The 26,264-nt window shown below is 50.4% G+C and overlaps 8 protein-coding genes across 8 annotated transcripts; 4 read left to right on the top strand and 4 right to left on the bottom strand.

Moving 5' to 3' along the window:
- Positions 1–127: 127 nt before the first annotated feature.
- On the bottom strand, positions 128–4,044 carry BO87DRAFT_410151 (uncharacterized protein; the record flags this gene model as incomplete). The annotated part of the gene is made up of 7 exons (XM_025626299.1): positions 3,865–4,044; positions 2,439–2,846; positions 2,199–2,370; positions 1,967–2,005; positions 1,241–1,672; positions 580–1,117; positions 128–252 (listed from the first exon to the last, which is right to left on the bottom strand). Exons 1-7 carry the CDS (start codon positions 4,029–4,031, stop codon positions 128–130), a joined length of 1,881 nt encoding a protein of 626 aa, XP_025475369.1. The 5' UTR covers positions 4,032–4,044.
- Positions 4,045–4,177: 133 nt separating this feature from the next.
- BO87DRAFT_419309 (ABA 3 protein) lies at positions 4,178–5,648 on the top strand (the record flags this gene model as incomplete). Its single annotated transcript, XM_025626940.1, has 4 exons — positions 4,178–4,191; positions 4,312–4,387; positions 4,425–4,430; positions 4,485–5,648. The coding sequence occupies 4 exons, from the start codon at positions 4,178–4,180 to the stop codon at positions 5,646–5,648; spliced, it is 1,260 nt and encodes a 419-aa protein (XP_025475370.1).
- A 375-nt stretch (positions 5,649–6,023) lies between these two features.
- On the bottom strand, positions 6,024–6,652 carry BO87DRAFT_446868 (DUF4334 domain-containing protein; the record flags this gene model as incomplete). Its single annotated transcript, XM_025628249.1, has 3 exons — positions 6,581–6,652; positions 6,259–6,523; positions 6,024–6,206 (listed from the first exon to the last, which is right to left on the bottom strand). The coding sequence occupies exons 1-3, from the start codon at positions 6,586–6,588 to the stop codon at positions 6,024–6,026; spliced, it is 456 nt and encodes a 151-aa protein (XP_025475371.1). The 5' UTR covers positions 6,589–6,652.
- An 894-nt stretch (positions 6,653–7,546) lies between these two features.
- BO87DRAFT_368027 (SDR family oxidoreductase) lies at positions 7,547–8,776 on the top strand (the record flags this gene model as incomplete). The annotated part of the gene is made up of 4 exons (XM_025621920.1): positions 7,547–7,758; positions 7,808–8,070; positions 8,133–8,485; positions 8,535–8,776. The coding sequence occupies 4 exons, from the start codon at positions 7,547–7,549 to the stop codon at positions 8,592–8,594; spliced, it is 888 nt and encodes a 295-aa protein (XP_025475372.1). The 3' UTR covers positions 8,595–8,776.
- A 1,520-nt stretch (positions 8,777–10,296) lies between these two features.
- On the bottom strand, positions 10,297–10,767 carry BO87DRAFT_318717 (DUF3759 domain-containing protein; the record flags this gene model as incomplete). Its single annotated transcript, XM_025619813.1, has 3 exons — positions 10,297–10,475; positions 10,531–10,688; positions 10,751–10,767. 3 exons carry the CDS (start codon positions 10,765–10,767, stop codon positions 10,297–10,299), a joined length of 354 nt encoding a protein of 117 aa, XP_025475373.1.
- A 3,520-nt stretch (positions 10,768–14,287) lies between these two features.
- On the top strand, positions 14,288–19,101 carry BO87DRAFT_343739 (WD40 repeat-like protein). Its single transcript, XM_025620796.1, has 3 exons — positions 14,288–14,833; positions 14,893–16,857; positions 16,903–19,101. Exons 1-3 carry the CDS (start codon positions 14,336–14,338, stop codon positions 18,838–18,840), a joined length of 4,401 nt encoding a protein of 1,466 aa, XP_025475374.1. The 5' UTR covers positions 14,288–14,335; the 3' UTR covers positions 18,841–19,101.
- Positions 19,102–20,644: 1,543 nt separating this feature from the next.
- BO87DRAFT_390617 (uncharacterized protein) lies at positions 20,645–21,499 on the top strand (the record flags this gene model as incomplete). Its single annotated transcript, XM_025624940.1, has 3 exons — positions 20,645–20,771; positions 20,834–21,215; positions 21,280–21,499. The coding sequence occupies 3 exons, from the start codon at positions 20,645–20,647 to the stop codon at positions 21,497–21,499; spliced, it is 729 nt and encodes a 242-aa protein (XP_025475375.1).
- A 357-nt stretch (positions 21,500–21,856) lies between these two features.
- BO87DRAFT_462677 (OPT family oligopeptide transporter) lies at positions 21,857–24,479 on the bottom strand (the record flags this gene model as incomplete). The annotated part of the gene is made up of 6 exons (XM_025629186.1): positions 21,857–21,929; positions 21,986–22,361; positions 22,433–22,509; positions 22,562–22,727; positions 22,772–24,184; positions 24,233–24,479. The coding sequence occupies 6 exons, from the start codon at positions 24,477–24,479 to the stop codon at positions 21,857–21,859; spliced, it is 2,352 nt and encodes a 783-aa protein (XP_025475376.1).
- Positions 24,480–26,264: the final 1,785 nt, after the last annotated feature.

Genomic DNA, 26,264 nt, shown 5'->3' on the forward strand with positions numbered 1-26,264 from the left:
CCTCTATAGATGGCAATGATGAAGACTGGGGGTCAAAATGACGATCAAACAAGTAAGCATAAGCGGGATCCGGATGAACTTTGTCCCCACATTGCAGTCTTTCTTTCCATCGTTAATCTGAACACTGCTACAGACAAAATAACGTCATGTCCTTAAAAGGATGCACTAGTGATTGATTTGCGGGCTGTAGGCGTTGCGACTGTAACTGAGTCCTGTCTTTGTCCTTGTTCTCTACAAGAGTCTCCTCGCAGCCTATCCTTATGGTTGTACAAACATAAAAGGCTCAGTGGTGGATAGATAAATGGATCTGGAACGTGCTTGACGATTATGTATGGGTCTAAATATATAGTCTTAATGGGTTTGGAATGATCACTTCCCCCGAGGTGAAATTGCAATGGCCATAAACACCCTCTTGGCCAGCCGTGTCTTTCCTCAGAGGCGAATAACCACCATTCCCATCCCTCCTGTCTTCCAGCTCATGATCACTGATGATTTCGTCCGCGTCGTCTCCATCTTCCCGCTGCATTGCAGCCACCGGAATCTCACCCCACATGATCGGCTTCAGAGCATGCTCGTCACCCTCTATTGGATGACATGCAGCGCTGATTGCTGCACTGCAGCTGCCTGCAATGGGCATCTGTGATGTAAAACGTCTCATGCCTAGACCCACTACAGTACACGTCATCATTCCCCCTAGAATAAGCGCGAAAACAATGGCAATCGGCCCATAACCGCAGCCAATGAGCTTTAACGCATCCACAGTCTCTCCCTGCGCGTCAATTGAATTTATTTGGAAGAAGAACAAACTACCAGCCACCAGCCAATGTAGGAGCATTGAGGCAACCATAAGGGGAATGTTGTAGCGATAGGGAAGACTGAGATAGTAAGACGATCGTTGGGAGCCCTGGGGCCAGGACACGCGGAGTGGCTTCCGCTGGCTCGCGTAGTCGTCGTATTCTGCAACCAAAAGCATGTGCGTCACGAGGTTGTTGTACAGGAAATAACCGACCGAGATAAAAATCTGGGGGGTGTTGGCAAGAAGTGCCATGTGAATGACGTTCGACGATTCAGTTGCTAAGACAATTGTATAAGGCGTGGCCGAGCCGAACCCCAGCTTCTACAGCGCACTGAAGGTCGAGGAGTGCTCTTCGTTTCGCAAGCTATAAATAGCTTGTGATAGACAATAACCACCAACGCCAAGGAGGGTAAGAAACCTATATGCGTCAGTGACAGTGGACACAAGCGCAAAATGTCGTCGCACGTACACGCTAATTGTCGCTATCCACTGGCTGGTAGGCAAGGCTCGCGTCCATCGCTGGCGAGGCGGAAGGGTTGCCCACAGTGGGAGTCGCGATGTATCCTTTACCGCGAGTTGCAAATAGTCCCTCCGGAACGATGGCCAAGGCTGTGGTCCAGAGAACAGATTCGACCGAGATACCAAGCCCATCCGCTCAATGGATGGATCAGGTCTACTCAGAAACGACGCCACAGCATCTCCAACAGTCAGGAAGATGTCCGTCCGATTGCTTAAGGCCGTTAATGACATACACAGAACCTTTATAATATTGCAAACAATCACTACCAAGCAGATCGCCGGGCTGAACTGCAGCTCACATTGCTCGGTGAGCTTCCGACTCAAGCAATATTCGACTGAGTACTGTGGCCTCTCCACCTGATGGATACTGATATCAGAAGTATATACAACCTCGCCCGCGTCCGGCACAAGGCTTACAGCCTGAGCCCACGTATTGTTGAGCCAATGGGTGGAGTTATCCAGGTACTGCTACAGGGCATACTCTAGTGGGAAGCTATTAAGCTCCAGTTCAAGGGTTATCATATCCTGCGTCAAACCTTCACTCCACCCATTGGTATCTATCCCTGCGAATGAGGAGCCCCTCCCATTGACTGGAAATGAACCACTGGGAAGCTCGATGGTGGCATTAATCACTGGATTATCCTAGGGCACGGGGGGCGAGGCGACCCATTGGTCAAGAACACTCAAGAGCTCCGAGGAGGTGCAGGAGGATGAATGTCTGCTGATTTGATCGCAGAGTCAGTCATAGCTGGATTGAATAATATCTATATGTTTCTCAACTGGGGTTACGAAAGCAACCCATTGCAGATGTTTGTTGGCAGTGGTGTGGTTGTTGGTTACCAAGATCAGAGTGCCCAGGTCTGTCGGGAAATCCACTGCGTACGTTGCGGACACATTCCTCTTTGGTCAGATTTTCGAAGCTAGGAAGATCCGCATAAAAACTGGACATGCTCCTTGTCGTGTTTGACTCAAAACACTCCTCGTACGAGGAGTTATAATGGGCCGGTAGGCGATTAAAATCGAAATCTGCCGATGCCAGTTGGACATCGTACTGCCTTGTGCCCAAAGCGAAAATAAGCTTCGTCGTTAGGCCCAACGCCTTCGAGGATGAATAATGGCATACATCAAATGAATGGGAAAAGAGGTTACAAGAAGTACCAGCCACAAGGTGAGTCGAGGCCAATCCGCCCATGCCAGATTCCGCACGCTGGCGACCCCGATGTCCAGCCACACACGCTGCCCATGTGCGCGGTCGACATCGGCACGAGAAGGCGCAGTCAAGCACTGCATACAGTAGCTACTGGCCCCGAGAATGATTGTGCTGAGGACGTTGATCAGCAGATGCAGACCCGTCGTATACGCCTTTGTTCGGTCGCAACTGTACTTGTAGATGGTGGCCGAGCTCATCGTCCGCTGGCTATGGCCGGCGACCGACACGGCGGCCGCCACAATGGTCAGGGTGATATTCACCATTAAAACTCCAAAGGCAGCGTATGTACATATCAGCACTCCCCGTACCCATCTTCTCTTGCTGTCATGGTGTGTAGAGAGCTTCAGAGACGAAAGGGAGGGGTTTGGCCACACGAGATGTTCGCGGTCTCGAGTACAGCTGGTGATCTCACTAGTGCTGGCCTGGTGTACAGGTACCATTTCAATGCCTTCCGCCCTTCGCGAGCTGTGGTGGAGATACTGATAGGTTCTCGTCTGGAGTGACAGCCAACGCCATAAACGCGTTCGGTCTGGCAACAAATCTCTCATTATGCTCTGATGAAAAGATGGAAATGGTCACACGCAGGGCTGTCAAGGAGATGCTGGCTTTTCAGGAGTCTATAACTCTCACAACGAAGACCCGATCGGTGTCCTGCTTATAGCCTGATTCAATGCGGCTGAGCCTTTCCAAAATCAAACCTTCGACCGATGCAAATGCACGGTGCCCGAAGCTACTATGGCGGCCGTGTCCCCGTGCGATCGGCTAGACCGTAACGCGCGGGGCCCAGACAGATTGTTTGAGGCCATGCTTAGGCATTTCGAGGTCTCAGCCTCGCCAGTCTCGCCAGCCTCGCTTATGTTTAGACGCTGCTAGAAGAAGCTCGGGTGTCCCCGAGGAAAGTTCCAGCCCGCTTACCATTGGTCTAGAGGCCTATGCTAATTGGGTTGTCCAAAGCTTTCATCTCGTTAGTAATCGAGACGCTTCTCCTAGCCCTTATGAGTGATTTGAGTGTTTAATCCAAGGCATAATATCTGAGTCCACGAGAATCATCCTCTCCGGAGTCGGCTAGTACACTCAGTATTGAAGTCTCACACGCCTTCATTGAAGAGGAAATTATCTGAACTCTCAGACTGAAACTTCTGTTCACATTAGTAGCATCCCACAATCTGCACAGGTCATTTTTTCCTATGTGACCCCTCAGGTGCCTACTGAGTACAAAGGTATAGTGGATATTTTCGTGAATACAGCTCAGTTTCGAGGCTATATTCGGGGGGGGGGGGGCGATTTTCGTGGTCTTTCAAAAAGGTTCTAGTATTTATTGCGTTTTATTCTGACTCACCAGCTGCATCCACATATGCAGTTTAGCAATGCAGCGATCATCTCAAGAGAAGTGAAGTGATTTGGATTCTGAGTCCGTATGATCCGTACCGACTTCTGTGTCTTTGAATCTTTGGTCTCATTTTCCAAGTGCGTTAATTCCTGACCAAAGCCGACCGTCTTGCACATGGCTGCAATATACTCAATATAGAAGGGTGGCTGAAGATTGCAGGACGGAGTAATGATTGTGTAGCTATGTGGGTCATTTCGGTTGAACTACTATTTAGTACCTTCGGGTCATCAATGCTGATAGGGCCGATAAAACACCACTACCAATGAAGTACTTCTCGTGAGCCAGTAACAATCTGTTCGGATGGAATATCAATGGCCATACGCAATACGGCTTTCGCCGATCTCTCTAGGAAACTCCTAATCATAGATAGTGTATGAAAATCTATTGGTTGCACAGGAACGCACGGGGCCGCGCAGTGCCTGCAAAACCACGGATGTCCGATGACGAAAAGAGTAGGATAACGAGGAAATCTGTATGTAAGAATTTATATGCTAATGTATTTAAACCAGCTGATGGTGCGTAAGATCGCATTGTCCAGAAATTTTCTCAACTCTACATGAAATACCAAGCTTGCGATAACATTTATTCCAACGACAGAAAACATAGCTCTTCAAAACAAATGGTTCTATCCAAGCGACATAGCCCATGATCTGGATGGCATCGATCTACCAACAGAAGTAAAGGGTGAAATTCTGGCATGCGCTTGGGAATACACCCGGTGTGTGATCCCACAATACAGTAACTGGAAGCGCTATGTCGCTTTCATGCGCATTATCATTATCAGTGTCATCAGCGAGTTCCGCGGAGACATGGTGGACGTGGTTGCCGGTCCCGAAGTCCTAGGCTACGACCTTGATGCCGTCTTGAATGCCCTCTTCCACGATACGCCGGGACATCACGCCATGGTCCGTGAGTATAAGTGCTCCCTTCTGGTTACAACTGAGAAGGCGAGTCACAAGCGATATGATAGTGAGATGTTTCGTCGGTATGTGAATGCTCTTGTTGGCTCTCCACAACAATGGTTTCGAATGCGGGATTGTGACGCCTTGGCCCGTTTCACAATTGCTGCAGCTCTTTCCTGTAATGATCTCGACACCTGGTATACGGACGCGCAGTACGACATCCTGTGTGAGATTGGGGATACTATGTATGATGCGGTGGCCTTCTTCAAGCATCGATCCGAGGGAGAGACAAACAGCACTTTTGCCTACATACCGGAGGATGAGCGCATCAGTGCTTTTCACGAAGCGCGGCAAGTCCTGTGGACATTGGATGTAGCAATGGCAGGCAAGCCCGGCCATACAATCGTCACCAACTTCGTCCGCAACCTTGGTGGGCCAATTCACATGACAATGCGGCGATATCGGTTCGTCGAAGAGGGGCTCACCATTGGTAAGACTGAGTCTGAGGAGATCATCAACGAAACTCGGCAGAACTTCAAGCTTTGGAACCGCTTGGATGCAGATTCAGTCACGTCCCTCGATATCAAGCATTATGATATGCTTCTTTCCCGGTGTGATGACCTCATGTTTCCGGGTTTGGCGGAATGGCTGGAAGCCGACAGCCAGCATTGTACCCAGTGTGTATACCGCAAGGCATATGGTGCACAGAGGGCCCATTGCTTCGGTGGCGTGGAACTCTGCAGCAAGTGTCGTGATGTGTGGCGCGAGTACCTCAAGACGCTGCCTGAACGCACGAAGCAAGCATTTCCGGATCTTGCCCTGGAGATATGATGTTTGGATCTAGCAGTTAGAGACTAGTAACAAGGAAAGCAAGACATGAAACAAGAATTGATGTGCTTTAGCAGATGAAATAGTGGTTTGTTGTTTTCACAGCTCTTTGGTTCATACTTACTCGCATTATACGGTCATACGTACTCTCGCTATACGGCCCACGATCAAATCTACGGACGGAGGAGGAGGGGGTCTGACTGCTACATGGTAATAAAGTTTATAGACCGCTTCATTCAAGCGAGTGGAGACCTAGCGCGATAGAGATATTGCTTGATATGTACCAAGTAGAACTACCATCCCAGAGTACAATGTCAATCACTCTGAATCAGATCACCAGCAGGCCTCAACGACTCATTCTATAGATAGTGCGATCTTTTACTTGATCCGCTCCAAGACAAAATACAAACGGTCTTCCTCCTGGCTAGAACTATCATGTTCAGGACTATCCATCACCCCAATGACTGTATCATCATCAACATAGCGAAAATAGTCAATAACAGGCCGTTCATTATAGACCATTGCGGCAGACACGACGTCATTATATTTGACCTCGCGAATCTTGACAAACATTCAGCCATTGACGATACAACCAAGACTAGGGATAACATACCCTCGCACCACCCCAATAGAGGTTGGGGAACCGACAACCTTTATCGTCAAGACACACCATGGGATCCACATGGTCGACTCCGTGGAAGTCCTTCCCAGCCCATTTGACTGTCTGAAGGATCTCCACGAGCTTGTTGCCCGTCAGAACAGGAAGACCTTTCCATTCGCCTAGCATGAAACTTGGCTGGACAGGGGGTCTCTCGTCGAAGTAGGCCTTGGCTTCAGTGAGGCTAATGGGCTGATTGGCGCGGATACGTTCTAAGATGCTGGGATATGAGGTATTAGTGCCGGGTTTCCATAAATTTCAATTTTCATAGCGCTACCTGGTCATGGTGTCTGATTCGTGGGAGTATATCCTCGTCTTTTGATTGATGAGGAATGCAAAAGTTCAAGGAAGGTCTGATCTACTTATTTGTATGCTTCAATCCTCTTATGTGTAACGTCATATCTATTCCAACTCACTCCCTACATACTGAGGTGTGTAATATGCAAGCATCCAGAACCTGTTGCCAGCCGGATCACATTATGGTGCTGGTGATCATTACCAAGGAGATCTGCGTTCATGGAGTAGGTGGCCCAACAAGGATAGAATTATTCAAGGCATGAAATAACCATACAGTTTATCCCTTACAGGGGTCTGTCAGCTGGAAATGCCCTTACTTTGCTGTATCGAACGGCATGTTGGCAAGATGCAGCCTGCTATATAAGGCGACACCACCATGACCCTGATCGGCCAGTGGGTCTGCCTGCGCGTTGTCTGCTCAATGCCCAATAGGGTGTCAAGCTAAAGTGTTAGCAGCTTGAAATACAAAGAACGGTCGGTTTAGCCCCAAAGCGAAATGCAGCTGGCAGTTTGCGGGAGTAACAAGGGTTGCTGATTAATCCAGATCGTCGTGCTAGTTAACTAACTCTTAATCAAGATAGAACCGTTCAGCCTCAAGCGTGCTATGAGATAATCACAGTATAGAGATCATATTTCGCCATCGGTCACGAGTATGGATTGGAACCTACTCACAATAGGGGGGAAACAAAGAAACAGGAGCCGAGATACAGCCTCAAACAGGGATGCCCATCCTGGGCCATCTTTGAGACTTCCTAAACTAGGATAGCTTCTCGTCCAACCTGTCAGAATTCAGCTGGACTGGACGATCACATACATTACTGCCTGACCATCACAGACTAAGATATACCCGAGGGTTCCAGACGCTGCCCCAGTTGCCAATCGGGGGCATTTAAAGCCAGCCCACCGAGCGTTGCTCCCGTTATGATTTGTATGAGCTTGAGCCACCATGCCCTCCCTTAAGACCGTCCTGATCACCGGCTGCTCCGCCAACGGCATCGGATCGGCCCTGGCCGAGGCGCTCGCCAATCAAGGCCACCACGTCTTCGCCACTGCGCGCTCACCATGCAAAATACCATCGTCTCTCACCACTCTGTCCAATGTCACCCCTCTCCAGCTTGAAGTCACCTCACCAGAATCTGTTGGGACACATATCTCTCCGTCGCCTGGCTAGAACCACGCGATATATCGTTTTTGGTCTAGCGGTTAGTGCTTCGACAGAATCCGTAGCTGCAGCCGTTCAGGCGGTGGAGCAGCACGGAGCAGGCCTTGATATTCTCATAAACAATGCGGGTTCTGGTTACACCATGCCGCTGCTGGACGTCGACCTCGCCCAGGCCCAGCAGGTCTACGAGACCAACATCCGGGGTCCGCTGCGCCTTATACCAGCCGTAGCACCATTGCTACTATCCCGGGGTGGACGCGTCGTCAACTTAAGCAGCGTGGGTGCTGTAGTCCCCACGCCATGGATCGGTACATCAATCTCCTTCCCGCGGTCGCCATGCAGTGTCACATTATTTAACAACGTGATACAGGCATCTACTCATCCTCGAAATCCGCATTGAGCAATCTCTCCAAGACTCTGCGACTCGAACTCGCTCCGCTAGGCGTATCCGTGGCCACGCTCATGATCGGCACCGTCACGACGCCCTTCCACGCAAACGAGCCCACATTCACCCTCCCACCAAGCTCACGGTATGCAGCTATCGCGCAGACCATCTCCCGCTGGGCGTCGGGCGAGGCGAGTCCAAAAGGATGCTCGCCACAGGAGCTGGCGAATTTGATTCTGCCTGATGTACTAGGTACGACAGGACATGGCATGTTCTGGCGCGGGCCGAATAGTGGTGCGGTGAAGTTTGTTTCTCAATGGGTGCCGGGGTGGTTGGCTGTGAGTTTGTCCTCATCTACTGAGGGTGTTATTGCTAATGTTGAAATAGGATCGCATGATGAGCATGGGGCAGGGTTTGGATGAGCTCGTGGCGAGTCAATCAAAGTGAAAACAGGCCAGATCTACATGAGTCTTTAGCCATTTGTAAGATGTTGGAAGGCAGTTGTAAAGAATTGGCCCTCGTGGTCAGGCCATGTTGCCAGCTACATACATCCTTTCAAGGGGCATCTAGGTCATGCTGTGTCCCATGTGGAGTGCCTAAGGTGTCGTCTCATAAATGCCGACAGTCAGACATGGATCTGATGCCTCGGGAGTAGTAGTAGTAAAAAGGACCTCGCGTTGATAGGACCTAAACTATTGTTACATATCATCAGTAAGATTACGAGTGAACAGCTCATATTGTAATAAGCCATCCAAAAGTAGAGTAGGAGAGTAGCTGTAGACAAATCATGGTCACACAGTAGCAGGTGCAGGCACCGACCATATTCTGCCCCCTCATAATGAAAGCGGTCAAAAACTTCACAAAATCCAGGGTGAGCATTCTGAGACTGTAAAAGCTTAAATCCGCTTAAATCCGCGATTTTTTCAACGAGGTCGACTAGGTTCTGCCGCCTGAAGCGGTGTGGTGAGCGGTCAGAGCTCATTTTCTGCCAGCCTGTCAACAAAGGCGGTCAAATTTTATACAGATTCCACGATGAGTGTCCGGGAACCGTAAACTCTTAAATCCGCTTAAATCCGAGGTTTTTCGAGCGAGGTTCGCTAGGTTCTGCCGCTTTGAGCGGTCAGCGGAGCGGTGGAGCACGTGATGGCAGAATAGAGCTCCTTTTTCAGCCGCGGTTCCGGCGCGTAGTTTTATTAGGCATCATGCTCTTTGGTTTGCTGAGTACTAGTTGTACGGAGAATTTGGCTCCAATTGTTGCTCGGGATTCTGGAGGGTCTCAGAATTCTAAAGAGTATTATGAGATATTTGCTCTTGTGATAAAGAACGGTCTACTGCTAGCTAACGGACTCTGCTAAAGTTCAGTTCGGATCACCTGGACAGCTACAAATATAAGTACATTCCCGGTTAGTAGAAGGAACAACAACTAACCACTTCAGTACTGAGTATTTGTAATTGATGGTGGGAGCTTATAATAACTTAGGCTGCGATTACTATTCATAATCAGGAAACATTTGTTGCAATATTCTGACAGTATCCCAGACTCGATCTGCAGTGCCTACTACCCCTCCTTCTTTCTTCGGCCATCCGCAGCCACAGCAGACGAATGAGCCAGATGTTGTCGGAATGGCGCGGTCGGTGCTAGTGTTACTCAGTGCTACGGGCACTGCGAATCCAATCGCGGCGGTCCTCATCGGAACTGCATATCCGGAAAAACAAAAGACCCTGGAAAGAAGTAGCAGGGATATCGACAGGGATATTGTACAAGTTTACCTAAAGACAACTACCATTGACCTGAAGGTGCATACAAATTGGTGATACTTTGGTTCTGTTGTCCTCAAAAGTATTCCCCAGTTTGGTGAGCTGCAGCTGTCGATGACGACGGAGTGCAGCCCGTGTTAAGCCACTGATGCCCCTCTGTGCTTCTGCAGTGGGATGCAGGCTTGTGATCATCGACTGCCACGTTGCAGAGTACCCCTCATGGAGGATGCTATCTACTCCTACTGACCTTGGAAGCTTGCATGCATACTGTTCTACAATGGATTGAAAAAAATGTGTTGTTGGTTGTTCATTGTGGTATATTCTATTTCATGTCATACACACTACCGTACATCATAAACAGATAGGTGCGTCCAACTCATATTCCAATCGCTTAGAAGTCCTGGGCGGAGGCCTCGTAGAGCTGCTCCTGAGCGTGGCGCTTGGCGGCCTCACGCTTCTCCTGGAAGTGGTCGTAGGCATCGAGGCCCTTGGTCTCGAACTCACGGTCGACGAAGGCACCGGCGAGACCGGCGAGGATCTCCTTAGCCTGGGCGTGGCTGTCGGGCTTGCCTGAGAGGAGATTAGTATTATGTATCAAGGGGAAGAGATAAGAGGTTGGACTAACCGTTCTTCTCCTGGTGCTCCTCGTAGGCCTTCATGGCCTCGTAGGCAGCGGCACCACCGATGAGCTCGTGGCTGAACTTGGCCTTGTGCTCCTCAGTGACCTCACCCTGGGGGTTGAACTCGCTGAACTCCTGAGCGGCCTGAGCCTGCTCGCTGTCGCTGCCTGTACAGATTCCGTCAGCTACGGGCACATAGATGTATTGAGTGGTGTGCAGGTGTACTCACTGAACCAACCCATGATTGTTAAAGTGTAGTGAAGTGATATGGGATAATAGAAAAGAGATGTTTGTGGATGAGGAAAGAGAAGAGGTGACAGGGGGGAAAGGAAGGGCTTGATATAGGTTGAGCTGACCCTACCTCCGGGCCCCTCTGTTCCCCTGATGGAGGGGTAAATGATATCATCCTCCTGGCCGACCGAGATCTCGGTCTGAGGGGCTTGCCCGGCACACCCAAAGAGGCAATGGAGGGGCAACGCGAGGTATACTGAGTGGGCTGCTGGAGGGGACTCATGGTGGGGGGCCAAATGGGGTGGACCGGGTTTCTTGTCAGGCGGTGATTGGACATGAGGCGGAAGCTAAGTCGAAACAAGCTCCAGTGGGAATCCTTCCAAGTCTTGAGTGGCTGTTGATGTTCTGGTTGCCCGGTGATAGTGGACTTCGACAGCCATTTCTGTTGCCAAATACGCCAGAATCCCACTTGACTATCATCGCTACTGAAGTCCACTAGTCGGTATCGTGCTGCTAAATCGTGCCTCGGCGGGATGATTGCACCTGTGAATGGCCACTGACCCAACACATCAGCCACTTACTCCATCGGCACTGAGGCGCTTTTCTCGGACAGAAGAAGCGACCTCACCCCAATAAACTCTCCCAGTAGTTTCCTAGTCCGACACGTCTCCCTCTTCGGACCTAACTGAGACTAGCTGGTTTCAAGCAATCGTGTCAGCTGTGTTGTTACCCGCACCCCAGAGCATGACTGCACAATTGGGATAGCCTGGCCGGGGACGAGCACGTTTGTTGTATGTCATTGTCTCAGAGCCAGCAGCTGCTACTATGGCGAAGTACTCAGTAACAGCAGCAGTGACACAGCCACAACACCTTCGGATGAGGTGAAATTGGAAGTACGTACAGGACTGCGGCGCACGGAATGCCGGAGCTATCTAGCGCTAGGCGATGACAATCGGATCCACTAATCCGACTCAGGGGTAGTCTTCATCCTTTGACTCCAGACCCTCACCGCAAAGGTGCGATGCTATTTCCCTCACGGCCGCGGTGGAGTTTTCGCCCCTCGATTGCGGTGAATGTTGTCATTACGCCAGGGCTGTCTGGCGTAGTCTCGGAGGATGCTTTGGAGGTGGTGCCATGCTCTCTTTGGCCGGTCTCAGATAGATGAGCGACGACTTACACTGAGGCCTCTTATCGCACCCTTATGTCTGATGTGATGGGGATGAGGGAGGAGTGAGGATCGGCACTGGATAATACGTTGAGTTTTGGGAGAGATCTGCAGCAGCAACCTGAACGAATGAATTCGCCGGACGATGGCCGTTTCGGGACCATTGCAAGATTCTGATTGGTCGAAGCTGGCCAATCATTGGGTACTGAGTACAAAGTTCCGATGGTCTCCATCCGCCATCGCTTAGATGCGTCTCTCCAACTTCCCACGTTGGTCTCCACTAGACGGAAGAATAATGGGAGCGGTGTACCAATCATTCCGATGTGTGGCTAGTGAATGTCCGAGGACCCGGCAAAGCCCCCAACATGGGCTTACACCGCCACTCTCTCGTCCCCATCATGACATCTGCGTGAGATAGCTCGTCACGCTGCTGCGCCCTCAATGCGGGACGTCGATTGTGAAGGGCGGAAGGGCGACATCATCGTACGGTGGCAACACAAGCCAAAACATCTCATTTAATTAATCAGTATCCCGATCCCCACTAACTTGGGGGGATCATCGTCCGCATGCCCACTTTGATCAACTCTAAGTCGATAGCATGATGATTGCTGGTGGGTTAAGGCCCGACTGTCTCATATGTCTCTTCTAGACTGCGCAGATAGCGGGCTCATCTACTCCGCAGGCCCCTAGAGCTCTTGTCCGTCGGCAGGGTTACTTGACGACCCAGGAGGCGCGACTGGTCTTCATCGCATACTTAATCCGCCCGGTCCTTAGCAATATCAATCGGTCAATTAGACCGGTCGGATCCTCAACGTAATGAAGCCCCTCCCAGCATCCCAACATGTTGTGCGGGCGAACCTCAAAGTAACTTAGTAAACGCCGTCATCGCTAGAATTCATGAGTCGAAAATGGCGTTAAGCGCCATCAAGCATTATTCCTGCGGTATGTTGTGGAGCTGGATGTACGTACTGTTCAGACTTCCAGGTGGCCAGATCCCTCCGTGATGATGAAGCACTCCCCTGTACGCCGTAAACAGTTTTGCCGACAAGGCATGCGTGGTGTTACCCTGATAGAAGTCTTGAGCGGTTGTGTTGCGCCTGTCAGCTGAGGGCGCTGCGTCGGCTACGGGCCTCAACTCTTAAAAGGAAGGGGCAAAGCTCTAACGAGGCAGGGTACGGAGTACACACATAAAGATCACATCTTGTCTGGCATCCTCACTCATAGCTTAGTTTCAGAGCAAGCAGTGATATCGTATAATGCAGATGGATCAAGCGGTAGGAATTCGTCGCTCGCGGAAAGATTCAGCAGAATCTTGGTAAATACACTCGTGGTTACTATGCTGATTATGGCACTCTGGGCCTTCTGTGAAGCATTACTCGAGAGGGAAGATAGCTGCCTCGAGTAGCTACTATCAGCAATGCGCAGCATAGCAGTCTTAAATGGGAGGTGGAATGCCAGCCAGGTCACCGCTTATCTTTCCGCTTTGGTGCCATCCGGCCTTCTCGTTTCTTTTGCAAGGCTAACAACTCTCAACTTCTACCTAGACAATAACGCTAGGTAGGCTGATTTACTGGCCCATACAACTCCCACCAAGCTGTAGACACAGTTTACTATGGCTATTTTCTGGAGAATATAGTGATGCTTGTTTTCACTTTTCCTGTCATGATGCTTGCTTAATCTTCTTCCGCCCCAAGATGCCCAACACTCCTGCCTGAGGCGTCTGCGACCGTACCATGACTGGGGTTCAATGTAAGATCCCAGCGTCACAAAAATCATGATCGGTTTTACACGCTATGCTTGCTCATTCGAAGAGCTAAAATTTATGCGCATCGGTTTATTTCACTGGAATTCCGGCATTATATCGTGGTTTAGTTCTTAAGCGCCATCTCTGATCACACCTTGGCGGTTAACCCCCCTGCATCGTGTACTGGTCGGCCGATAACCCGGACAGGAGAGACACCCCAACAAGGAACTCCTCACTACTCGCGAGCATTTAGAAAATCTTTAGGAAAGGCTATTGACCTATTATTGAGGGATGGTATATTCTCCAAATTTTTCGAATACCTCATAGGACTTGGTTTGTGGCAATGCGGACTCACCAACCAATATGCTGCTGACTTTGAGCGCCCCGACAACGTATCAAGGCGACAGGAACAGGGGCAGAAATCCTCCTATTTTTATTTTGGCCAATAGACTGTAGTGTTTGTTATATTCTTATTATCGCCATGCAGATTCTCTTCTCTCTAACAGGGATGTTTCCAACTACCCCGCTACTCAGCCGCGCGCCATCTCGGCGCGTACTGAGGCTGCGCAGCTTAAGACGCTGCTTCGCCCACGCCTTCCGGCCTGCATTCCAACTTCACCAGTGCTAACTCAATTGGAAAGTGCGCATTATATCGAAAGCAAACCTCAACATGAAACGGTATTCAAAGAGAATTTGGCGGCGAATAAAGGGAGGAGAAGATGCGAACACGTCTGTCGTGAAGAGCTCCGTGCCAAATTCTCAACATTACGATGTACAGAATTCTGCAAAGTCTCCTGAAATGAGGCAACAATCGGCGGATGTGAGCGTAACCGACCTGTGGCAAATTGCCTACGAGGAATTAAATCCAGCGGACAAAGGGGTCCTCGCAGGCATGCAGCAAATCGAAAAGCCCTCCTTACAACGTAGCAAGACACTCCAGATTGTGGATGATGTTATCGAGGCAACAAAAAGGCAGTATGAAGAGTATCAGAAAGGAGGACTGAAGATCAGGAAGGGGGCAGATAAGGACGATATCAACATTCGAGATGTTGCCCACAAAATCCTCAACGCTACACTGTCTTTCAGAGGAATCGCAAATGTGCTTGTGGCAGGTGATCAGACTGGCTCGGCATCAATTGCCTGGGGGATTGTGTTGCTAGGATTGACAGTATGTGTCTTGCTGGAGTCACCGAAGATGATGTGGAAGCTAACAAAATCCGTCAAAAGATAACCTACAACCATCATCAAATACGAAAGGCTCAGTTTCAATCGGCCGAGTTCCTGACGGACGTTTTGACTCGATGTGCCTTCATTGAAAAGGAGCACTATCGTGACAGCAGATATGAAACGCAGGACAAGGTTGAGGTTGCCATCATTCAAGTTTACAAAGGTATCCTACGATATACAGCGCAAGTCTATCGGATGCAACGATCCAGCGTGGGTGAGAGGTTACTGGAGAGTATTTTTCCCGTAACCAGCCATCCGTTGAAAGAGATTGAAGCAACAATCAGAAGTGACGAGACAAGGCTGCGTCAATGGGTCAGGCACGATGAGCACCTACAGAGTCAAGCCAAGGCAGAAGAGCTTCTCGGGCGGATTGACGAATTCATCATTCTATTGAAGGACCTCCATCGGAAATTCGATCTTTACAACCTACCAGATGCCGAAGGGGCTTCATTCGACTCATACCATAATCAGCATGAGGAGGAGTGTCTTTCCGGCACAAGGGAGGAGCTTCTTCTGCAAATAAATGACTGGGGATGTTCATCAGACAGTCCATGTATCTTCTGGTTAAACGGAATGGCTGGTACAGGGAAATCGACCATTGCACGATCTGTAGCTAGGAGGTTTCAGGATAAGGGCCAGCTAGGAGCGACTTACTTCTTCAAGAGGGGCGAAGGTGACCGTGGGAGTGCAAGGAGATTCGTCTCGACGATCACAAGACAACTCATCACTGCGGTCCCCAGCCTTGCACCCGGAGTCACGAAGGCCATTGAAGATGATCCTGATATCTCAAAGAGAGGATTCAGGATCCAATTCGAGAAGCTCCTTCTTGAGCCGTTGAGTAGCATGGATGAAAGCCCAAATATGAGGAGACTCGTGATTGTGGTCGACGCACTGGATGAGTGTGACGACGAGCAGGACCTACGCCTCTTACTGCGACTCTTTCCTCGACTTCAAGAATCGAAGTCTATTCAGCTACATGCTTTCATCACTAGTCGCCCAGAACTACCTATACAGCTCGGCTTCCAGGAAGACAGAGTCAAGGACAATCACCGGGATCTTGTTCTCCACCGGATTCCCCAGCCCGTGATTGAGCACGATATATCACTATTCTTGAGGCACAAACTGGATCGAATCGCTAAAGAGCGTGCTCTACCATCCGACTGGCCTGGAGATGTTCAATTTCATGCTCTGGTCAAGATGTCCGTTCCTTTGTTCATCTTCGCTGCGACGGTGTGCCGTGTCTTTGGAGATTATGACTTGGACCCCATTGAGAGCCTCTCGGAGATTCTTGAGTACCAGAACGAGGAGTCCAAGCTCGACGGAACTTATCTTCCGATACTACACAAACTTTCGACGCACGGTGAAAACCGGCGAAAAAAGATCGTGGAAGAATTCCACGAAGTGGTTGGTACTATTGTTATTCTGGAAGCTCCACTTTCTGTTCTTTCGCTTTCGGAGCTTCTTGGCATCTCTACCAGGGCAATAAGTACTCGACTCAGCCGACTGCATGCCGTGCTGAATATCCCGGAGGATGAGTCTGCACCAGTGGGCATTTTGCATCTATCGTTTCGAGACTTTCTCCTTGATCCGACAACCCGAGAAAAGACGGATTTCTGGGTAGATGGGGGTCAGGCGCATCAAGGACTGGCGGGAAAATGTCTCGACATTATGCGACGTCGGCTGAAGAAGAACATCTGCAATCTGCCATATGAAGGATTCAAGAGGGTTGATATCAGCGAAGAAACCCTTGGGCGCTCTGTCAGCGATTGTATACCAAGAGAGCTCGAATATTCCTGCAGATACTGGACACGCCATATAGCACAATCCAAGGATTCTGCAGCTATGATGACCAATGTCTATTCATTCTTGAAGGAGCACTTCCTGCACTGGGCCGAAGTAATGTGCGTCCTAGGATATGCGTTCGAAATTGTTCGGAACATTGAGATGGTAGCGTCACTTATCAAGGTACTTTCCCATCAGGCTGCTCCCAAGCAGGACTAATAAATGTAGGGCGATGATAGCTCTGAGCTCTCCACGTTTCTCTACGATGCTAAAAGGTTTACCTTGAAATGTCGACGAATGGTTGATCTGGCGCCGCTCCAATTATACTGTTCGGGGCTAATGTTTGCACCAACGGAGTCAATCATCCGAAAGACATTTGAACTTCCCTCTTGGGTAAGCAGTATGCCGGAAGTTGAAAAGTTTTGGAACGCGGAATTGGAAACAATTGAGGGGCATAGAGGTTTACCTGTTCGAACAGTAACCTTTTCTCCAAACGGTCGATGGTTGGCGTCCGGTGCCGGCGATCGCACAATCAAGCTGTGGGACACAGCGACCGGTACACTGCAGTACAACCTCGTGGGGCACCGTAATTCGGTTCTATCAGTAGCATTCGCACCAGATGGCCAGTGGCTTGCATCCGGCTCAGAGGACAAGACCATCAAACTCTGGAACCTGGTGACCGACACACTGAGGACGCTGGAAGGCCATGAGGGCCCTGTCTGGTCAGTAGCTATCTCCGCAGATGGGCAGTTGCTGGCTTCCAGTTCTGGTGATAGCACCGTCAAGGTTTGGAATTCAACGACAGGTTTGCCTATGACGTTAAAAGGCCATCGGGGACATGTTCGGTCAATAGCCTTCTCCCAGGACGGGCGATGGCTGGCATCGGGTTCCGACGACCGAAGCATCAAGATATGGGACCCCACGACTGGAGCTTTGCAACATACATTTGAAAGGACGACTTTGGTTGTTGAGTCAGTGGCCTTCTCACCAGATGGCCGACTGGCATCCGGTGCTGGTCCTGTCCAAGTCTGGGACCCAGTGAATCGGGTCCTGCAGCAAACCTTGGGGAGCCTTGAGGATAGGGCTTGGGCAGTCAAATTCTCACCAGATGGTCAGAAGTTAGTATCAAGCTACTTTTTTGATAGGACAATCCGATTATGGGACCTAGCAACTGGGACCCTGCAAAGAACATTCTCAGGCCATCTCTGGAGCGCCCAAAGTCTGGCATTCTCACCCAATGGGCAGCTCCTGGCATCATGCTCCGCAGGCAACCTGATCAAACTTTGGGACCTGGAAACCGCGCCTAATGATACAGGGGCCGGCCCCCTCGATCCTACGTCTGAGTCACCACGAGCTATCACTCCAGATGGACGATGGCTGGCATCTGTCTCCAAAGGGTTAAATATCAGAATCTGGGATCTGGACATCATGCGCAACAACCAAGCGACCGATGCCACGCGGGTGACGGTGAAGGCACATGACCATTTGATTGAAGCCATGGACATCTCACCGGATGGAAAATGGCTTGCCTCTGCTGGGACAGACAATAACCTGAAGATCTGGGACCTGGAGAAAATGATCGACGGGCAAACAGACAACTGCCTACAACACACGTGTGCAGGGCATACGGCCGCGCTTACAGCTGTGACTTTCTCACCAGATGGACGATGGTTGGCAACCAGCTCCGAAAATAGAACTGTCAAAATCTGGAACTCAAGTACTGGCGCCCTGGAGCAGACACTCGAGGGTCATGAGTGGATTATCAGATCCTTAGCCTATTCCTTAGATGGACGGTGGCTAGCATCAGGCGACCCCAAGGGGACAGTCATAATCTGGGACCCGAGATCTGGCAGTGAAGTGCAAAGAATTGACAGCAAACGCCCTCTATCCACTCTTCGATTCACTGGAGATGGACGCCACGTGCAGTTGAACATGGAAATGTATGAACTACTACCATCTCTCTGCAGTGCCCCTGCTGCTGTAGAGCCCGAAATAGATATACAAGTCCAAGAGGACGGGTGGGTCTATCTCCAAGGGGAGAGTAAGTTTTTGTTGCCACCAAACTTCCGTGGGAGTGTGGCCGTCCATGGTAAGACTATGGCTATAGCCTATAGACCTTTGGGGTTCGAAGGGGCAAAGATTGGTCTTTTTGGATTTCGTTCGTAACCCAGGGGGTGAGTGGCTGGCTTCTGCGCTGGAAATAGAGGCATTGAACTGGGGAAACCAATGCTTTCTTATTATGATGTATATTGTGTCCCATTTTCATGTTATAGTCATTTTGTGATGCTTCAGGAGTATCATGTACAACTGCCATGTTGAAGATCATGGTTATTGTCAGGGATAGTGATACTACTAATACAAATGAGTTCGAACGATGTGGCAATATTGATGCAGAGCTATCAGTACTAATAACAGCAGAGTCTGGCTACTACTTAGGAGTAAAGTTCTAAGTTGCCAAAATAGTCGGAGCAGAAAATGGGCTCTGGGGGGAGCCATGTAGCACTGAGTTCAGTCTCCAGATGATTTCTTCATTGGTCAGATTGGAGCACAGGTGGTTTTGCCGATGGATTGTCTGCGCCCTTTGAAAACCCGCCGTCGCATATACAGCTCGAGTGTAGCCCTGAGCTTTGAAGCTAGTTGACGTAAATCGTCACTTAGAGCCTTTAATCAATACTATTTACTGTATCTTCCGTGAGAGTCGGTGTCTATGAATACCAGGGGAGTGCTGGTAGAGCCATTTGTGTCTTAAACATAAGATCAGACCCGGTGGGAAGTAGTTGAAGTCGCTCTGTACTCCTTTTAGCACTATTAGAGACACAATGGGTTTTTGTTTTAGCCAGATGTCAGATCAGCTATCACTGTTAGTTTTAGACTCAGAAAAGGTACGCAACGAGCTCGTAACATTCTGCTTATGAGAGAACCCCTTGAGTGGTGGTGAGAACGAACCACCAGCAATCTAATTCAATCTATTGCGATATGAACCTACCACCAATCATGAGTTCTGTGCGGCCACGAGGGCGTCGGCCGAATCTCCACCCAACGCCGATGTGCCAATTAGGGCGCACAGGGATGAGAGTGGCTCTATCCGCCAGACTCCGGCGGGAAACCGGCCAGCCGCCCTAAAATGTCTATTATAAACATCTGATCCACCTCGACCAAACGTGCCTCTTAGAACTCACAATGGCTTGTTAAGTGCGGAACGATGTGTAAGCGCGATTGCTTTATTGGAGCGCGGATGTTGACCTAAGATCTCACCCCTGCATCGCAGGCAACCCCGTCGGAGACACGCGACAATGGCATGATTTGGGCGATACAATAACATTCTGCCCATTGTCACTGAGAGAAAGAAAACAATGCCAGTTCTTCATCAGTCGCAGGTGATCGACATGATAACCATCGAAGAACTTACCTACTTACCCTTTTGACTAGACAGATTCCTCGCACCGCGGGTATGGTGTTGGGGCTGACAGCCTCGGATGGAGACAGCGAGCTGAGGCCAAGACGATCCATCGATCCAATGATCCCCACGAGGACCCAATTCAGTGTAACCATGAACAACAATGACCCCTCTGTCTGGTCAATGCATTCCGACCCCTCCCATCAATCTTCTGCTACTTGCACCTGAAATGACTACCACCACCGGTCGCAGACTAAACCAGCGCGATAACAAACGGCTGCGACCTGGCCGTTTTTGCGACCGGTCTAGATAGATAGGCCATGTGCGCTATCTTCAACACTAAATCTGACTTTAAGCCGGCTGACACCCCCACTGCTAGGCAAAAATTAGTGCGTCCTATTGTCGCAGTGGCTTCAGAAAGACCGAGGCCATTGTTATAGGCCACGTCTCCTGAGAGGCGGAGACTGACAATACTTTAGCCTGGGGTGGAGGATATATAGTCTGGCTGTCTACCCCTGTTGGTTCTTTACTCAACATTTCCCCAACTTCCACTAGCATCTACCACAGACCACAATGGGTGACGCTGCAGGACTCCCCGACTACGTTCTGGACCCCAATGCGGTCCTCAACGATACAGACGCCGCCTGGCGTCACGGAGGTCCTCCAGACTACAGCAAGACCCGGGCCTACTACGAAGAGAGTAGAACACCCCCTACCAATCCAGCCACCCCCCAAAGTGTTACTAACACTGCCAAACAACAGCTAGGAAAATGACCCACGAATCCGGCAGCCTCCCCTTCCTCGTCGAGAACCTCGTCAAGAACTGGGAGGTCGAAGCGTCCTTCAAGACCAACCTCGCAGACTGGCGCACCATCGACCACGAGACATACCACTTCACATTGAACGGCGGACCCCCGCTGAGCGGCGAACACATGCTGAAAGTCGGCACGTACAATGCCCTCCTCACGCCGAGTGCGTACTACGATCCCGCCAATAATGATTTCGAGGCGAGCCACAAGTCGTTTAAGCGCATGATGCCGACGTTTGCCTGGGAGGTGCTGGAGGTCTATAGTGGGCCGCCGGTTGTGGTGTTTAAGTGGAGGCATTGGGGCGTTATGGCTAGGGATTATGTTGGATTCAATGAGTATGTTCAATACCCTCCTCCCGAACGGTGATTTATGTGTGGGTGGGGACTAATAATGGTATAGCAAGGGAGAAAAGGTCAAGATCGCTGCGCACGGCGGACCTATCGATATTCAGGGTATTGTGATCGCCAAGGTCAATGATGCCCTCAAGCTGCAGCGCATTGATGTGTGGTTTGACCCTCTGGAGATGTTCCGCCAGATTGCCAAAGACCATGAACAGACTAAGGTGGAGGGCGAGGAGAAGACTACTTCGGGGTGTCCATTTGCTGGGGCCAAGGAGTAGATGGGATATACGATCTAGATTGAGGATATGTTAGGATACGAATTTCTTTACAAGTTACTTCTGGTGGTTGGCCTGTAAATATACAAATCTTTCGTAGTATGTTTTGTTTGGCTTGAGTATTAGTTTATCCCTGTTGCTATCCTCTGTGAGTTCAATGGATATTTATCACGGGCAGTGCTTTTTACAGAAAATCGGAGACTATAATGCCTGATGTAGGCTATCATCCATTCAATCCCTTGTACATCGGTTCATAACGTATTACATTGAAGGTACTCCACTTCAGAGCTAGAACGTACCCTCCGCCCCTCCATCCTGCACATACCGGACATGACCAGCCCATGCACAGCTACCATCCACCTACAAAGTCGCCGGATTGACCTTGCAATAATCCAAATTATGAATATTGGTGTTGGGATTGCCCGCCCAAATCCTACCCCACAATTAGCATCTCTCACACACTCTCAAATCACCAAAGTGATAACTCACGGAAATGCATGCTCCACCCCACTCCCACCAAACACCGCAAACGTAAGAATAAACACACAAATCTGCGTGCCACCATCCAAGGCCGCCGAGACAATATAATTATACTTGTTGAACAGCTGAGGATGATACCGTCTGAGCCAGAACTGGGCCGCAAATCCCAGCAGGAAATACGACATGATGGAGGCGTTAATACCCACGAACAACCATCCCATGTACCAGAGGATAATGGAGGTGTTGAGGTAGGAGAAGATCGGATGCGGGTAGTATCGGTTGGCGAGCCAGAAGGGTACCGGCACGATGAAGCCGACGAGGTAGGCTATGGTTACCCATTCGTAGCGGCCGCCGATGGAGAACATGTCGTTGGCGATGCTCCAGGCTATGGCGAGACTGTTGAATTGGTTTGGGGGTGTTAGCTTTGTAGTAAAAGGTGGGATGTGGTTGGGGGACTTATTTGGACGTTGGCACCACTCCAGATGTTGGTGCCGTCGATGGAGATGAGGACTTCGGATTGGTTTCGGACGATGCTGATTTATTGTTAATGAGGGTAAGTCGGGTACCGGGAGGTAGGGAGCATACATCAGCATCATCACGTAGTTGAATAGAGCACCGATGATGCAGCCCATCACTTGCACGAAAAAGGTGCACTTCGGAGATAGATGCACTTGTTGCGCTAGTCGTAGATCCTTGGCCAAGACCTGTCCCTGCTGCAACGAGTTGTAGGTGAAGCAGGTGAAGTAGAGGTCTGCACGTTAGCTGGGTCAGACATTAGAGCGAAAGTTCACTTACTAGCCAACGGCTTCCCCGGGAACATATAGCCCGCCAGCATCTGGCAGATAGGCTGAACGTTGAACTGAAACCCGGTCAACCCGTATTGCGCACCGAAGAAGAGCATAAACACCAGCGTGAGGATGTTGCCGACGATGAATCCCCACCACGGCAGCGTAGACTTCATCGCATACAAGCAGCCTAAGCCAACGGCAAAGCTCGCAATCAGGACAGTACCCCACCACCACAGCGGAGTATCCTGATAGAAGTTGCGCAGCATAAGACGGTAGTGTGGATCGAGTGTTTCGTCGTTGACGCGTCGTGTGAGACGTTCCTCGGGGGTTTCCTGATTTTTCCAGAACTTGTAGGTCTCCAGCTTCAGCCACTTCTTGAGTTTGCTGGGGGCAGCCCAGGCCCAGCCGACCTTGATGTCGTCGAAATCCCACAGCAGCATGTGGGTCAGTGTGGCGGTCACTCCCATGTTGGAGGTGATGAGGTATACCACGTATGTCCCTGTCAGCCAGGGCAGACCCTGCTCTTTGAGGGCCGCAGGGTCGACAATGTATTCAGAATTGAGGATCAGGGTCTGGTTATACTCATTGTAGGAGGTGGAGTTGGAGTCGCCGTAGTAAAGCAACTGGGACAAGAACGGGAAGTCTTGAGAACGCCAGATATTGCCATAGTAGACGGCCATGAAGAGGATGATGCAGCCCAGGTATCCGATGAAATTGTTGGTCATGGCGTACAGCGGATACCATAGTGGCGAGCCCAACGAGGCGATGTAGTTCCAATCGAAGGAAAGGGAGAGAAATCCGAGTCCCTCGTTTCCGGAAGCACCACCAAACAGGTTGGTGAAGACTAGACTGTGCTGATCGGCCAAGCAGAAGATGGAGAAACCTTCAAGAAGGGGAAAGATGTACTCTGGGATGATGGTCCAGAAAAAGAGGATGCAGAAGAAGATGTAGAAGATCTTCAACCGTGCCTTAGACTGCGCCTTGTCTTTGTGCAATGACTCAAGCAGACTGCTGACGGGTAGGGTCATGGGCCAGATCATCTTGGTTGGCCGCACGATGACATCGCGCAGCAGACCGGCGATACCGAAACCAATCAGCTGAGATGACAGCACGATGAAGACGGCAGCAGCGTGGTTGGGATATCCACCGTAGAAGAGTTGCTGGGCTGACAAGGCCTCGGTGGCCAGCGCGGACTGTGTAGCGGCAGAGGACATGAGGGAAATGGCGGCATGTTCTTTGGCATTGAAAGGGCCCGGGTTAAGTAACTTTCCGATGACACCACGACGAGGGATCACATATGCCATGAGCTCTCCCAAGATATAGGCAATGACTGTGAGGAAGACCTGCGAGACGTAAATTGTCTGTGGCTTGAAGTAGAAGATTTCCTGGAGTACACCGCCGAAGATGGACAGCCCGGCACCTACAGGAGCTTAGCAATTAAAACACGTCGTAGCGGAGACAATATTACCCAAGAAGACCATGCGAAAGCTCCATGGGTTCAGGGATGGGTCATCCTCGACTTTGATGATATGAGTGACAAGATCTTGAGCCGTGCTCACCACCTGGTCGCTATCATAGTCATCATCCTCACCGATGCGCACCGTCTGCCCCTTTTCGAGCACTTGGGGCTCTAAGGCAGGACTTTCCTGACTCGACTTCTCATTGTAGCTCGGTATCTCCTGCTCGGGAGACACACTGGCCGACTTGGTCTCCATGATCGATGAGTGAGGTCTGACTGGACGGTATTTCCCCGACGCTGCAGGAGGGGTGGCTTGCACTATATACGAGGCCAGCCCGGAAAGAAGCCTCACTGGTAGAAGCAGCAGCAGCAGCAGCACATGGTGGTTGCCACATGGGACTTACGATAAGAGCTGCAGAGCAGTGGCTCTCGTTCTGCATAGGGTCTCTCTGTACAAGGTCAAGCACTCAACCCTGCAGGCTAAGCATTTTTAGCGTAGGACGCGATAAGGCAGGATCTGAAAACTCTGAGATAGTGTGTAAAGCTGATTGCATTCGACTGTTTCTAGATGTAATCCGAATGAGTTCATTGGACTCGATAAGTGCATGGTAGTTCGGTTGGCATCGCTTCACGCTGGTTCAATAATAAACCACTGGAAGGCCGGCATCCCCAGAACCCTGGCCCACTAGTATACGAGCCTTATCTGTCATTTGTGGAATTGAATTTCTGTAAGACATGCAGATGCCGATAAGGCGATTGTCCAGCCATTGCACGGTCGGCTTTCACTGAGAGATATGTCTGCACCGATGCGAGCCGATGGAGGACCATGGAGAGGTGGCATTGGCTGTGGGAGAGATAAATGAGCTCAACGACCCAATTCACATAACTACCCACCATACGCAATGAAAGGTGCTTCTTACACATATCCCTCTCCTAACCCTCACATTGTCTCCCTCTGTCTCTGTCTCTTTCTCTCCCTCTCTCTCTTCTGTCTGTGTCGGCACTAACCCGAATGAGCGGGTATCGGCAGTCCGACGGATCTCCGGGGGCCGCACGTCCAGTGCCGATCGCTACCCAGCTAAGCAGAAGAGTGAGGAGTGGGCGGGCAGTGGTGTCACCGACCATAAAAATGCTTGCTTTGCCCATCCAGCCATCACTCGTCCAGTTTGCTCCAGTCGTACCAGTCTCGCCCCCAAGGCCGCGCATCTGAAACCAACCGGTTGGATGAAATCACCCGTCGGGTGGCACCCGAGCGGCCACTGGCTGGGATCATCGCCCGTAACGCGTCAACAGCAATCAAACGAAGGATGCGAGATTATTCAGCGGACGCTTCCATTCCATTTTTCCGTTCCTGACACTGCCTCTCATCCTACTGTAACATTATTATTGTGATTATTTTTATTCTGGGTGATGTGTCCACTGGACGGCACGTGGAATCATCAGAATTTGTCCCCCCTCGGGACGAGTAACCATGGCGCAGTTGGGGTTGTGTGTGTCGGCTGTCCGAGAATCGCCCTAAACTCCGAGGCACGCACCATTGCCAATTAATTCCCCTCTGATTGATTTCTGCCTGTCCCTACGACCCTTTTGACCCTTGGTGACCCTTTGACCCTGGATTCAGGGGTTGGTGGACTCACAGCGATGGGGATAGGGACTTTTGACCCTGTTGACCCTGTGACCCTCCCATTTTCCCTGGCCTAAGTACGAAGTAGTCGTAATTATAGTAAAACTCTTGCGTGGACTGGGGCAAAAGGGGAACAGAACTTATCCATGTCCGAGCAGCGATCGGCCAGTCACCAAGCCGGCTGGATCCGAGACCCGCTGCGTGGGAACTCCCAAGAGTTGTTAAGCAAAGCCAAGAGATCAGCCAAGATGTCGCTCACGAGCCTAATTGCTGGATTCCATATCGCTGATGTTCTTTGTATTACCGCGTAAGATTTTATCATCATTATCATCATCGTCATTTCTGGGGGCTGTCAGCTAGTATCTAACTAGTCTCAAAGTACTAAAATTACTACTCAATCAGAGAGACTGGCTGGCT

Source organism: Aspergillus neoniger (assembly GCF_003184625.1).
Source record: "Aspergillus neoniger CBS 115656 unplaced genomic scaffold BO87scaffold_42, whole genome shotgun sequence".
Classification (NCBI taxonomy): domain Eukaryota; kingdom Fungi; phylum Ascomycota; class Eurotiomycetes; order Eurotiales; family Aspergillaceae; genus Aspergillus; species Aspergillus neoniger.